This window comes from Oncorhynchus mykiss, chromosome 6, assembly GCF_013265735.2.
Source record: "Oncorhynchus mykiss isolate Arlee chromosome 6, USDA_OmykA_1.1, whole genome shotgun sequence".
NCBI classification, from domain to species: Eukaryota; Metazoa; Chordata; class Actinopteri; order Salmoniformes; family Salmonidae; genus Oncorhynchus; species Oncorhynchus mykiss.
In genome coordinates, this window is record NC_048570.1 from 77,115,037 (window position 1) to 77,130,511 (window position 15,475).

General features: G+C 40.5%; 1 protein-coding gene across 2 annotated transcripts; it reads right to left on the minus strand.

Annotated features, from left to right (window-relative positions):
* Positions 1-4,510: 4,510 nt before the first annotated feature.
* irx3a (iroquois homeobox 3a) lies at positions 4,511-7,961 on the minus strand. Of its 2 annotated transcripts, XM_021607719.2 has the most exons (4): positions 7,507-7,961; positions 5,823-6,870; positions 5,224-5,290; positions 4,511-4,859 (listed from the first exon to the last, which is right to left on the minus strand). In XM_021607719.2, exons 1-4 carry the CDS (start codon positions 7,720-7,722, stop codon positions 4,805-4,807), a joined length of 1,386 nt encoding a protein of 461 aa, XP_021463394.2. In that variant the 5' UTR covers positions 7,723-7,961; the 3' UTR covers positions 4,511-4,804. The 2 variants fall into 2 exon arrangements, with proteins under 2 accessions (XP_021463394.2, XP_021463395.2); XM_021607720.2 differs by lacking the exon at positions 5,224-5,290.
* Between the last annotated feature and the right edge of the window lie 7,514 nt (positions 7,962-15,475).

Sequence of the window (15,475 nt, forward strand, 5' to 3'; positions counted from 1 at the left end):
CTCCGGCCCAAGAGAATTTCACTCCTTCCCGGCCTTTTGTCCTCTATAGTAGGCCTGGGGAAAACAGAACAACCCCCTTTACTCTCTCTCTCTCACTGGCCATTCCTTAACCTGTTTGTGCACCACTTCCACAGTTAATAATAAATATGGGCTATAAAACATACTTTGGGGCACATGAGTTGCAGGTCCAAATCTTTGACATACTACAGAGAGAGCTTTTCTGTATAGCTCTTTTCAAATCCAATGTGTAAAGTAAACTCAATAACATGTTGGACTGGTGTGGAAAGGCCTGTAACCCTGTGTACCAGAGATATATCGTTGTGGTGGGATATGTGTTCTCTCTGAGATGATCTCTTCTCCTCCTGTGGTCACAGACTAACACCCAGGATGGGTGGGTTTTAAAGGGCAGCCCTCTGGGCCTGCCGGGCGCCGTGTGTGTGTGTGTGTGTGTGTGTGTGTGTGTGTGTGTGTGTGTGTGTGTGTGTGTGTGTGTGTGTGTGTGTGTGTGTGTGTGCGTGTGTGTGTGTGAGCGTGTGTGCGTGCGAACGAGCGTGCGTGCATGTGTGTGTGTGTGCGTGTGTGTGTTGTAGGGGACAGGGAATATCAGCAGTGCCTCATAAAGGGATTAGCTCACAGGACAAAGAAAGTGGTCCTCTTCAAAGCTGGACTGGGGCCACAAAGGAGATGACATTTGTCTGTCCCTGTGTCAGGGGTAGGGGGGGGACAGAGGGGGACGAGGGTCGCAATGACAGAAGGGGAGGATGAGGTGAAAACACGAGGCTGACCCTCTTTATTTGGGCATGCCTTCTCTTTCACAGGGCACCTCTGGCCCCTTCTTCTGTTTATTTACTCCTCTGTTCTCGTTCTCTCCATTCACATGGATCCTCCATCTCTCTCTGATGGCTCCATTGGCTGCCTGGTAAGGCCCCTCCACCGACCCCACTACTACACCGTCCAACCTGGCACTACCGCGTCCGTGCGTCCGATCCATCCGTCCTGTCTGCCCACCCTCCTCTCTGGATCAATGCACAGCTCAGAATTACAGATTAGATTTCCTTTTCATGATTCTATCTTCTATCTTGGATTCCCCCCCCCCCCCCCTCAAAATCAGTTTGTAACAATACATTCCTTTTTTTGCAGGGCGTAGCTATGTACCTCTGTCTTTATTCATTGATGCTGGATGTGAGCAGCACTCAGGACAACAAAGGACATGTGATTAGTGATGGACTGAAATGCCATTTATTTGCAGCATGTCAATAGGAACTGGGTTTCCCACAGCCTTGGTGCATGAGACTCACCTCAGATCACTCTCACTTTATAATGTAAAATAGAACTGCCCAACAAGCACAAGAATGAACTTGTCTATAAAAACTAAAATGTGTGTGTATTTCTGTTTATTCTCACATTTAATATTCCTCATGAAGATGATATCTGCACTGCTGCATTTATATTAAGGACACTGCTTTTTGTAAAAATGATGTTCGTTTTGATCATGTTTGTCTTGTTCTTTTCTGTGTATAAATGCGCACAAGCAAGGTGTCCATCCGTAAATGTGTGTTGCCTTTCCTTTTTTATCCGTTGTGCTATTAAACCATACTCTCTGGCGAATCAATCAGTCAGAGTATTTAACATCGCTGGGAGCGAGGAAATAAAAAGAGGAGTCAGTGTTGATTATTGCTCAATAGGCACGAGGACATCCACTTAACGCGGGGAAATGAGTGACACACCGTGCCCCGCTGGAAGTGGCCCCTGCATGCGCTGTGCTGTGTAGCTCTGAGCGAAATGTTAGCTAATGCATTCCATTTGCTCTGTTCAACCCGTAGCAGGTTGGACACATATGGCGACATAGACACAGGCATGATTAGTTTGTTTGTACTGAGGAATTGTAATCCCTAATTTCATGCACGAATCAGAAGAGGTCCTCTGCACTCTGAACAACGATCACTGTCCTTTCAGTAGCATTCCGATTGAATTCTCATGATCAAGAGAGATTGTTCCAGAAGCTCCCTTATCAGCTAACATCCCCCAGAACACTGAGGAAATCATCATCAATATTTATGATCGTAATGAACGTGCGCACACATGTGTATGTGTGAGAAGGAGGGGAGATAGTTGTTGAGGTTCTTATAGTTTATTATTCCACTGCAAGTATTATCACTGATAGGAAAAATTATTTGTAATTCCTGTTTTTGATTAAAAATGATGTAATATCATGTCAATCTATTCTGCCAATTTGACTACATTTTAATACATAATAAACATGTCTGATTCTGAGAGGAAGTGTGATACTGTATATTTTGGTTACATTTAAATGTATCAAATATGATGTACTTTTATACTGTAGGTTTAAGTTTCATTGTAGGCTAGAGTTAATTTAACAACCTACAAATCTTTGGGCATATTTATTGGTATGAGAAGCGCGTTCTCTCTCGTGACCTGTGCTATGTGTTTTAAGTGGGTCATCGGTGATAGGCGAATGCTGGTCACTCTCTCTGTGTTACTTCCTGCGCCGCGCGGTGCAGCCAGAGCTCGAGGTGCCGGTGCGTTTCCGAGTGAAAGTGGGCACAAACCAGAAAAATGATTACATCAATCAGTGTCACAACTAGCCGCTGTGACTTATGAATATGCATAGTGCGCGCGCAGTTAGATAGAGGGCATTCAGGAAGATAATTGATTGGACAGGAAGGCAGCATGGTGAGAGGAGCGCGAGAAGGCCAGCCTACTTAGTAGAATACCAAGCCCCGGTCCAAAGCTTTCTCCCCCGGCTGGTCTTTAAGCACAGCCTCGAATGTCCGTTGGAAATGTTGGGCTTTTCTGTCTGTTGTGTTGCGCTGCTATGTAACCATCCCAGAGCGGGCCATGAAAACAAAGCGGCTCAATTGGTGGAATGTGTGACATAATGCGCCATTTGTTTGAATTTTTTTAACTTCAACAAAGAGGGAAAAATTATATCTGGGGCTCCCCATACAATTTGAAAACCATATGGTCTGTATGCTTCTATTTTCTAGAAAAAAAACATGTAGGTTTTTGAAGAAGACTATTTAATTGGCTAATTCAAACATATTCATAAATCTACAGAAGTATCTTATTTTCACGTATTTCGTTTCTATTTCGAAATCTGCGCTTAATTTCACTACACAATTGACTGTAAACATGACACAAATTCGAAAGGATGTAATGTTTTTTCTTGATTCTTTTGTTGCAGTAGGCCGAGCCTGTTTTTTCTTTCCTCGACAAGTTGGGGAAATGGTCATAGGCCTACAACAACTTTAACCATTTTGAAGAGGGGGTTGAAATGTACAATTTAAACGTTTAATACTTTTTTGTGAAGTGAAATAAACTGAGAGGGAAAAACACTAAAGTAAAGGATACCGAAACAACGAATTGTGTGATTAAGCGCCCCATTTATTTTATTTGTTTATATGGCCTGTTAATTAACAATGGTATTTATGCAGAAGGAACAAGTTAATATGTACAAATAAAGGTCATATAAAAAATATTGATCTATTAATTGTTAAGAATGAAATGATCATATCCCTAAACCATTTTAGGTCAATTGAGTGTAACGCTGGAGAAGGTATTTTTAATGCATGCCAACCCATGACAAACGCTTTTACGATGGGCCTATATAAAATATTTTTTCAATGGCTTGATAACATATTAATAATTACAATACAACGTTGTGATTTAGGTAAGGCTGCTTTGATCAAAGATTTCATATTGAAAACCAGAGAAATATCCATATTCCTGTCTTCTCCAGACCGCAGAATGGGCGATGGTGACTAGATTTGACTGTAGAGGGAGCTCCAACTCCAACTTTACATAAACTTTATCTCACAACGCTTCTGACATGCAAATTATCTTAGATGTTGAAACAAACCTAAATAAATGATATCACAATGTATTGGTGGCATATGGTTAGCAGTGCAGCCCACAACGGCTGACCAAATTGAAGATGCATAAAAAAAAACATGTAGTAGGCCTAACACAAATATTACACGCGAACTGAGATTGCATCGTACATACAACACCACAACCCATTTACGCATAGCCAGGCTATACGATGTTTAACCTCTCAGTCCAAAATAGTTCCATCCAAATATTAAAATAGTCAGTAGGCCTACATAATTTCTCTTCATATGCCATACAACTTCAGACGAAAATTAATGAAAGAATTATTCATTTTAATTCGGCTGTTACGCCTCAATAAGGATAATCCCAGAACATGAATATCCAAATGTACGATGCAATAGTCAGCTAATTACTCTTAAGTAATTATATGAAAATGCCTCAAATCCTGCTAGAATATTTACTTATCACAACCAAGTATGATGAAGCCTATTCGCCGTAGGCTACGCAGACAGATACACACACATGCAAAAAGCAAGCACTGCAATTCTGCACCACTTCATAATCTAATTCGTAACATCTAACGCCCACAACAGCTAATTCTCCTTTCACAAAACAATAATCAGACAAACATATTCCCAAAAATCACAAGCGATTTGAATAAAGTTGCAGCAGTTCATTTATTAGCCAAAATATAGACTTTCTTGTACAATTTGGTTCACAAGTATGTACATTTTCTTTACTTTATATACAAAACATTTTGAACATCAAATCCTCACAGAACTTACAAAAAGAAAAAGAAAACTCACAGACTACTGGTTCATACATTATAACATTAGCAGGTTTACACAGGACATGCTTACAAGGTAAGTACACACAGATGTATTATTCTTATTTTACATTCCTTACAACAGATTCAAATAAAACCATAAAAAGAAAGAGAAAAAGTCAAAGTCTAGGAGGAGGCGAGAGCTGACAGAACCATGGCTGCTTCGAGTTGATTCTGAGGCCTGCAACACACGGGTCAAGAAAATAAATACACTCAGCAAAGGGAAAATAATAATAACCCACAACTGCAAGGTAATGAATTGCCTGAAAAGTCAACTGATATAAAGTGAAGATTGCTTTTGGAAAATGAGAGCCGGTTATAAAAGCAATGTGGTAAATTTTGAGCTGGGATTTTTGCATGACAAATATGCAAATATAATTTTGAGGCCTAAACGAAATAAGACAAGCACGGAGGAATCCATCTATTCGATGTCCTACAAATAGGACACAAGGGCTACAGTTTGAGTAAATGTGGTAGTCAACGATAAAATAGGATGTGCATCTAAAATAATATATCCAAATAAAATAAAGATGACAGACTCTTACCGTCTATGAACTGGGTGGAAGGCTGTTTTTAACAACTTTTTCTCTGCTTCCAAGGCACTAGATCTCTCTGAAATAATAATGGCAATAAAATACATTTAAAAAATGCATTCATTTCCCCGTCTTTAACTAGAGCACAGCACTGTCGCAGTGAATTTAGTCTATACTTTATTTTACTGCCTGGGGATCTTCACGTCAGTCACGGGTTAAATACAAGCACGTACAATACTGAAGTAGGTATGTGACAAAGAAATATGGGGCCAACTGCTGAATTTAAAAATAATTTTCGGACATGAATGAAAATTCATTCTCACAATAAACCAGCTGATAATAACATTAAAAACCAATGCCTTTTATTTCGAACACCCCTGTCTGTATTCCCCCAGTTCAAAGCTTCAAAGCCACCTTATTCTGTCACATAAACGACAGCATGGAAACACACTTTTTATGATCATCTTTACGGCCTCAAAATGTCTGTCCAGAACAGGCCTATTTAAGTAGGCTAATGCGTTAAAGAGGGATAAGTAAAGTCTGAAATAGAGTAATAATGAACAGTTTGTTATACAGTCAGGCTCGCCAGCCTCAGTGTTGGTGACATGTACCTGTGACGGCTGTGTCTGAGCTATGACTCTTGTCCTGCGTGTGTTGGTGTTGCTGCCTGCTGTAGAGGGCGAGCCCGTTAGCCGAAGCCTGGTTCGCCAGTCCAAGGTAATGGTTAGAGTTCAGTAATGCGAGCTGGTGGGCAGAAAAAGCTCGGTTTGTCCAGTTCTGGATTTTTCCAACAGGACAAGAGATGAGTCTGTGGTGAGGGCTGATTATGGTCTGGGCCGCGGGCCCAACTGTGTTGCTGCCATTCATTTGTGGAGATTTGCGGGGATTGTCAGGAGTTGTTGCTGTCTCCGCCAAAGACCAAATCTTTGGCTTTTGGGCCGGGGCCGCGTTATTTTCTGATGGGGGCGAGTTGATGGACACAGGATTCAGTTTCACTTGTTCGCCATTCGGTTGTGAAGCTTTAATTTCAAAAGAGTGATGGTGGTGGTGGTGGAAGTGCTCGCCCCGGTCCACGTGAATGTCTTTGCCCTCCTTCACTACAGCCTTCAGAAATCTCTGATCGGGCCCTTGTAAATCCTCATAGCCGTCTGAAATCTCAGAGTCGCTTCTACCATCTAATTTTAAATCAGCGTGTAGGTCATCCTGATCATCCAAGTCGTCCTTATTCTCGATATTTTCCGTGTCGATATTTTCTAAATCAATCTCTTCCTCATCCTCCCTCTTGTCCTCTTCCTCTCCCTCCTCGTGATCACTGTTGTAAACATTTCCCTCTTCGTCTGTGCGGCTCCGGGGAGTCCAGGTCATCTTGTTCTCCTTCTTTAGCCTCCTCCTGGCGTTGGCGAACCAGGTGGAAACTTGGGTGAGGGTCATTTTGGTGATGATGGCCAGCATGATCTTCTCCCCCTTGGTGGGGTAGGGGTTCTTACGATGCTCGCTTAGCCAGGCCTTCAGTGTGCTCGTGCTCTCCCTGGTCGCATTTTTGGGTCTGGACGGGTCACCAAACTGATACTGGCCATATGGGTAAAACGCTGGGTGATGGTGGGCAAATCCTGGGTGTCCTTGTACGCCTGGACTGTCTTTCAACTCATACTGAGCACCCTAAAAGACAAAGAGCAGAGACCCAATGGGATGTGTGAGATAGTATGATAGATTAATGATGTTTGCAAAATGAAATTCTACTTTATGTTAAATAAGACAAAATCATATAGGCCAATATATGCAAGATAAAGCCAGTATCACCACATATCTTTCTTTACATAGGACCTGTCATTTCTGCGTTTATGACCAACAAAAGCATTACCATATGTAAAAGTTACACATTTTTATTTGTTACGCACAATTTCCGTTCCCGACAAAACTATTTGATTTATAACACTTCACTACCAATTGCAAAAACATTTCAATGTATTTCAAGATGCATGCATTCACACGTTTAACCTCTGTAAGATCCAATGCAATATATTGCATTTGATTTCAGTTGTTTTCTTTATTTTCTATTGGTCTAAACATAGATTTTCGACTGACATTTCGGTTGTTGTGCTACTTTTTAGCTACTTTAACTATTTACAAAACAAGGAGTCAATAACAAAGTTCACCAACGAGTCTTCTTGTTTAGTCCTGCAAGGACCATTGTCTCAATAACGTAACGTCACTGCGCCCTTTCTTTTTTTTTGTCTGGATAGGGGTAAAAGCAAATGAAGGAAACCAGAGGCATAAATTAGCAAAGGCACTCACCAATTGATTGAAAATTGATATATCGTTTGAATAGGGCAGAAATGCTCCATAGCCCTGTGCTGCTGCGGCGAAAGGTGATCCATACATAGTTGAGAGAACGTTTGAGAGTGCCCCGGACGGGCTCAACTCCGTCCCGGCTCGGGCATTGCTGATACCCTGGCGCTCCGGTGGGTATATCGGTCGGATGTACTGATATCCCAGCTGCGGGAAAGACATGGTCGTAGAAAAAAGTCTGCTGCAATCACAAAAAGCAGAGAATCGCCCTCGCGGTGCGTACTGCGATATCCACTTTACAGTGAGTACAACAAAGTGTAAGGGAAGTCTATATTTCCTCAAAAACAGCCAGTGTAAACGATCCGATTGCGCCGTCCTCCTTCACTTCCCTATTGATCTGGATGGACTAAGGTCAGGTCCTTACAGATTGCCTTAGATTATTGCGACTCTTTGCTCTGATTGACATTTCTAGTCGTTTAGAAGCCCCTCCCATTTCTCAAATCTCACCCCCTATACACACTCTCGCTCTGCCCCCCGCCTCTCTCTCTCTCTCTCTCTCTCTCTCTCTCTCTCTCTCTCTCTCTCTCTCTCTCTCTCTCTCCTGTATTTCCCCTGGATAAGTGCACTGACGTCGCGATCTCTTATTTGAATTGTTTTCAAATCTCATTTGATGGCTCGCCAATAATTTAATTTGTTATTTGTTCGCCTGAGCCCTACCCCATTTTAGTGTTAATTCACAATTTGTGGTCATTTGCACAAATAGTAAATATTTCAGTGTTGTTGAGTGATTAACTTCACATAAGCCTAGTGTCTCCAGTTCTTCTAATGCATGTGTCTCACGTATGTGCAGCCACGACTCATGTCCACTGGAAAGAAAGACCTAAGAAATGTATGTTGTTTGCCCGTATCGAGTGATTTTGACTCACGTATGCTAGAAGTCTATGGTTAAGTTGTGTTTTCTTACACCGTTTTACACCGTTGCGGACGCTTCTAACAATTGGCAAGCGGATCGGACTCAAATCACTCTTTTAATTTGGGACATCAAACAGTTAGCATGTAACCATTTGACTTCAGAGAGAAAGTTGTCAAGAAATGAAAAGCTGCATGGGTGATTACCGCCTGCGCTGTTAATGAATGCAAAGTGTTAGCGTCAACAATGGCAACGATAAGTAATTAACACGTTGCGTATTGTGGTGGATATACATTTAAAGTGATACACTGGAAACTAAAACAATGAGGAAAATAAATATTTTACACGAACTACAACAACACAAATTATGTTGCTGTAAATAATAATAGTGTCATAAAATAACGATGATGATGAGGATAATAATAATAATAACAATAATAATAATAGCCTAATAATAGTAGTAATGATATTAATAATAATAATTACAAGTGGTTTAATTGATTTAATATTCACTGATGTTATTCATGTTGCACGGAAAGCCATAGCTATTTGTAAACAGGTTAGGCCTGTTAAAAACAATCTTATAAAATCTAATTTTGTATGTATGTACCAAGGCTTCCCTTCCAGGAAAAAATATATAATCTTTATAAGACTATCGCTCATAAAGATTAGGCTACCTTTAAGAACTCCGCCATATGAATTTGACAAAACCATTTTTGTCTTGTAAATAATTCGGATTAAAACAAAGCAAGGGAGTCAGAATTGAAATTCCATGAATCAATATATAAAAATATGTAGGAAACATCCCTAATCGTATTACATCCCCGTCTTTGTACCATCATATGTCTGTTCATCGTTTGCAAAACAACTACAGTGGTGACTTATGCATTGTTGTTGCAGTTTATTTGAATATGATAAATCTCGGAGCAATATTGACAGCGAGATTAAATCTCACCAATCTCAGTTTAGTTTTAATGATGAGATCCGGTTTCCAAGAACTAGGTCTATGTCTATGTAGGCCTACTTGTTTAAACCTTTAATCTTCTTTTGGAGCTGATATCATTGTCTGGGAGGGATAATAGCATCTACAATTTCTCATATAGACTATAATGCTACGCCTTGTTTCCATGAACTCAGTGCAGAACCTCCGTGTTCCCCTTTAACGTGCTGGCATCTTGACACCCAACCGAACCTGGATTATGAGGTTATTAATTACAGCGAGTGGCTGATGCCATCCAACCGGCATGGTAATCACTACATAGCAGTCAATAACACTGTGTGACACACACACACCAACCTGCAGCAGAGAGAACGGAGGGCCCAGACTTTACAGCTGAGCTGAGCTGAGAAACTCAACATTGATATTTGCCTTCAGATTGAGGGAGGAATGTGTTAGTTGAATGAGTTCAACTTGAATAGGTGAAGAAATAGGTGAAGAAGTTAGTGTAAGATGTGTGTCAAGTGTCACACGTGTATGGAAATGCTGAATATTGGAACGGCCAACTTTCGTGTTTTCAGGTGGTTGGAAGTGTGAGTGTGAACGACATATCTGCCATTTAGTGTCCCCTCGGAGGCGCTCCGCGTTTGGATGGACACGTGTCTCATCCCCGGGACCTGTCAGGGCCCCTAGGACTGATTTATAACCCCAATCAAACACATATGTACTAACTTAACACTTTCACAACGACCCGGGAAACTGGCATAGCCATAAACCATTAAGACTCTCAGCTCTCTCTCTTACCTCCACTCCCTCTCCGCTTGACTCTATAACATACACACGATGGATATATGAATCAAATGCACCAAACACTGGGGCAGCCACACCACCACTATTACTACTACTACTATTACTATTACTATTACTACTACTACTACTACTATTACTATTACTGTTACTATTACTATTACTACTACTACTACTACTATTACTATTACTATTACTACTACTACTACTACTATTACTATTACTACTACTACTAGTACTACTACTAGGAATAATAATAATAATAATAACAATAATCACCATCATCACTAATAATAATAATAATAATAATAATAATAATAATAACAATAATAATAATAATAATATAGGCATATTTTTATTATTTTTTAAAATTCTTTATACATGTATCTATTATTATAATATAACCCATGTAGGCTAATGTTTCGGTCATGCAAAAGAGGACAATCACAGGAGAGTGACTCGAGGGCTGTTTTTTACAGAGTTCTTTGAGGGTAATTTTGCAGATGACACAATTTCACATCATTTTCAACGGCAAATATACACGGTATATATACATCGCTCAAGCGTGGTTCCTTATGCAACACACAAGACGCCAACAACACATCTCAAATGACGATATGAAGCTCCAGAAACAGGCGAGATCAAAGCCTTCAACAGAGGCTATTCAAATGACTATTTTCCAAAAGTCCTAGGCGACAGAAAACAAGTAATACATTTCTTATCACACATGGAATCCATTTAAAGGAGCCTTCTGATCATAATCGGTTAATTGCGGTGACAAAGGATTTGAAAAGAAAACACAATTAATGACCCTTGATGTTTTGGGCTGTTGGTGGAAGAGGGGGATGGTGAAATTAAGTGTGTGTGTGCGTGTGTGTGTGTGTGTGTGTGCGTGTGTGTGTGTGTGTGTGTGTGTGTGTGTGTGTGTGTGTGTGTGTGTGTGTGTGTGTGTGTGTGTGTATGTATGTGTGTGTGTGCGTGCGTATGTGTGTGTGTGTGTGTGTATCAGTGAGAGGGAGAGAGAGACAGAGACACACAGAAAGAGAGGTCTACATCCCATTTTGCTTTGCCTTGACAAAAAAGGGTTTACCGTTGTTATTCCTTTGGAGGGAGACGTTAGTAAAACCCAGCAGCTTGCAGAGTTTGTTTAGACTCCTTTTTTTTTGCATCTTAAGTTTCATTAGGGTATGAGGGCGAACGGTTGTAACGATTATATATGGGACCAAAGTGATTTACAACTATTTCCATACAGATTTATGGTCAAGAAAAGCCATGTTGGTCATTTAGCCTAAATCTCGAATAATTTAGAACGTGTTCTACCCCACAATGATGATAGGCCTACACTGTGTGAAGCTACGATGACACATTATGCCATCAGAGAACGAAGGGCCTTTTACAAGTTCACTGAACACGAGAACAATCAATAACAACTTCGCATGCTATTATAAGGCCGTAACTTCTTGACCTCTTTATGTTCTTTTTAAGAGTTGAGTTGTTTGGCAATATCCAAACATTGCTGAGACTGTGACGGGGCTTGGTTCAGAGTAGTGGAGTTAAAACTGTACCACTTCCTTTATCTGAAAATATGTTCTTTCAAATCCTTGTCCCATTAGAGAAATAAAAGAGCAATACATCTCGCGGTGTCTAAAGAGCAGAGGGACATAATCCAATCAATGAAATAGTTTAAGAAATTAATTGTAGTTACCGAAAGCAAGAGTACTTTCAAAATAGATTTAAAGTTACATTTTTTTACTGTTGGAATAATTCAAATAATATTATTTTAATTACATTACACTAATCCAACCATGCATATTAAATAGATAACTTCGATTTGCATTAGCGCAAAAGTAAGGAATTTTGAACAGTGAAATCCTTATTCACAATTAGAAACAAATTGATAGTCAATGGACTGCAACTTATTAAACTGTTTTATAACATCAGATAAAATAAATTAGTACAGTTAACATGTGATTTACATATAACTAGTTAACATGTGCTTTACATAGACCTTTAAGCATATAGTTAGTTATTGTATCCTGAAACTGTTATCATATCCAAGTGTGACTGTTACTGCTACGTTTTAGTTTTGGGTTCAATCAGATCGCCCATGTTCACCATTTATAATTATCAAAACAACTCAAGAAAACGATTATAGACATTGGCCAGCATGTTGTTTAGATTTTTTTATATAGACTACAAACCACACAATGTGAACTTTGACCCCCTGCCAAACAGTCAATTATTGGGAATTAGTATGCCTTTAAAGGTTAGTAAATAAGCAAGCAAGCCTATATATTCCATGCACTAGGCCTACATGGCATGCTATCCCAAATAGACTTGCATTACTTAACAGCAGTCAGGGCAAGTCGACTGCTCACTGTTCACGTCTGCACTAATATCTATCGGGAGTTTCTCTCGCCTGCCTCATCAAAGGTGGGGAGAAGAGGCAGTTTCAGAAACGAGCCTATAAAGAGTGAATTTGGGAGTAAATTGTAGAGCTGCCGCCAGCCACGGGCAGTAATTGATTGGTAAGGTCAGAGCTCCTGGTGTCAAATGGCCTGCTCGGTCTCGGTGCACTCTTTCTCTCCATTTCCTTGCTGCTTTGCTTTGGTAAATATTCTGCGATCGGTCCTGAGGGGTTCAGACTTGTTTTATTAGCCGTCCCAGGTCACTTTATTCCGTCGTTATTTACCAACACATGTCCTCAGCGAAATCCTGGCACTTCTGCAGGATTGTGGTTTCAAATGAACAGATATGAAAATATGATATATCCCCCACATACCACCACAATTCTGTGGCCTACTCAAAGTAGCCTATTATTACCATGTTATTGCAATATTATTAACATTAGTAGAACGCATAAGAGTAGCCTATTAGTAGGCTAATCGTTTTTGTTTTTGTTCATATTATGTTTTTAAATCTATCAAACCCACTATTACACTTTTAGGTCTATAAACTACTGCAACACTACAATAACAGGAGCAATAGAGCTTCTGCACTAACGTCAATCGGTGTGCATTCCATATGTGACATTGTATGATTTTTCAGACAGTAGCCTATAGACTTTCATTCTATAAATATGAATATCAACCCTGCCACAATAGCTTTCAAACATTCATAGACACCATTCTTACAAACTATTATCATATCCAGTGACAGAAATTGGCAACGCGCATTAGGTGATACAACTGGATGCCGCACTAGCACTATGTGATGTGAGTGCCTGCCTTTTAGCCCATATAACGTTGCATTTGCAGGTGTGTTTTTCTCCGGTTGCCTACTGGCTGCCCACTCACTATCCATCCTGCTGCAGTTTCCCCGGTATCAGTAACACAAGGCATTGATTTTACGGTAAAGTCACTTTGTAAAAGGAGTGAGTAACTGTGGGCCGCGCTATCACTGTATTACACGGGTATGGTCCACATAACAAGATGAACATTGATTCAGCATTACGGATGATCGATAATGAAATAAGTAACTTCAGGGCCGAATTAAAATGCAAGCTAGCCTTCATGCTGCCATGCCAAGTCAGGAGTGACAGCGGGAGGAAAGTAAAGAAAGAGAGAGAGATAGAGGACAGAGTGGGAGGGGCTAAATAGAGCTAGATCCTTATCAGGAAGGACTCTGGTACATAGGAGGATGCTCAATCAATTTAGGGATTATTCTCACTGAATAGATGAATGCTTGTCATGATTGTCATATGGGCTATTTGTATGTATATCTATAATCTGTCCTTCTTTTGAGTAAGGTTTATGATGGATTAAAATGTAGGCTTGACACTTGACCTCATAACTTGATCACATGACCAAAATATAACCCACGTTATTAAATTATAATGACAATGATAAAATCTTGTTCACCCATGGACTAAACTGTAATACAGTAATAAATACTTACCCTGCTTAATATATGCCTACATTCTCTTATGCTGAATAACTGTGACAAAGGATGGTCAGGCCGATTGACCTGCCACTCAGAGAGAAAATGATATGCCAATGTGGTACACTCACCAGGCTGATTCAAATCTACGTTTCTATAAATTGTATACATTTCTCTATGTATGTTTATGTTTACCTTTACTCGGTCTGTCCCTAATCCAAAGGTAGACTAATTCAGGGTTTTGCCATGTTTACAGCCAAACATTTACTTGAGGTCATTCCTTGGCATATCCTCAGGATATGCTGAGCCAGGTCCAACACAAACACGTCCTCTCCTCCTCCTCAGCTTTTTAGGGCTAACCTGAAGACAGAGGACCAACTTGAAGACACATGAAAAGGGTCACTCACCAACAGGTATCCCCTGGAAATATTCCATCAATCCCATTGTTATTTGGTTCCATTTGGTTCCACAGCGAAGTGATGAGGTGGATGAATGAAGTGATGAGGTGACGTCTCCGGATAATGATCTCCACCTGAGTAGTAGCCTCAAGATGCCTCCAGCATTCTGCCCTAACCTACGTATCCTGAATACGACCCCGGTATGCTATAGTCCAGTCATATCAACATGATCTCTTAAACTCACTGCTATATTTCCAGGCTGGTCATATACACATTCCATAGTCCCCTCTCTGTGTCCCTATTATGGGACTTCTTGGTCCGTCCATCAGATGAAACCAGCAGTCAGTGCCCTTTCATGGCCCCTCGACTGGGTGCTGCGGCCAGACTAATATCAGATTGCCCCTGTTAACAGCTCGGGTCTACTGAGCCAGACAAAGCCTCATCTCTTTCCAGCTGTTGTTGCTGGTCTGGGGCTGGAGGCTGGGCTGGAGGAGCAGCAGCTGTACCAACATGGTGGAGAGGACGTCTTCATGTGCCAGGTGCCCTGGACACTGCAGGAGGTGGCTGGAGGTGGACTACTACAGTCTTGAGTGACTATCTCTTGTATTGAACCTTATAAGGGAAATCTGCAGTTCAAACAATACCAGTGGTCCCCTTGACAATGTAAATAGCTGAGGGATGGGGCTGGAGACATGTAACCTCTCTCAAATAGACAGCTATGGATGATGCAAGGACTGACCATCCATGTTTTCAACATTTTCGTTTTTACCATGTTTTCAGGCTATCAGTGTTGGTTTACAATTTTACTTTGTTTTCCAAACAAAGTAGCTAAACAAACGTATATTTTCGGTTCTGATGGCGTAAGAACCGACATGTTCACTTACTAGTTATAGTTTTAGTCAACAAATGCATGAATGGAAGAGTAAATAGTTTGGAACGACAAATAAAATGTTTGCCTCCAAAACCAAATAAATATTTGTATGTGCCCACAAACTGTCATACCTTTCTTTCCTTTCACCAGTGACCATAAATCAAAATAACATA

What these genes read in the sequence shown, in the direction of transcription:
- irx3a (XM_021607719.2), bottom strand. Translation starts at nt 7,722, where the DNA reads ATGTCTTTCCCGCAGCTGGGATATCAGTACATCCGACCGATATACCCA. An exon ending in TATCAATTTTCAATCAATTG is followed by an intron (nt 6,871 to 7,506) that starts GTGAGTGCCTTT and finishes TTTGTCTTTTAG; the next exon opens with GGTGCTCAGTATGAGTTGAA. An exon ending in TTCCACCCAGTTCATAGACG is followed by an intron (nt 4,860 to 5,223) that starts GTAAGAGTCTGT and finishes CGTGTGTTGCAG; the next exon opens with GCCTCAGAATCAACTCGAAG.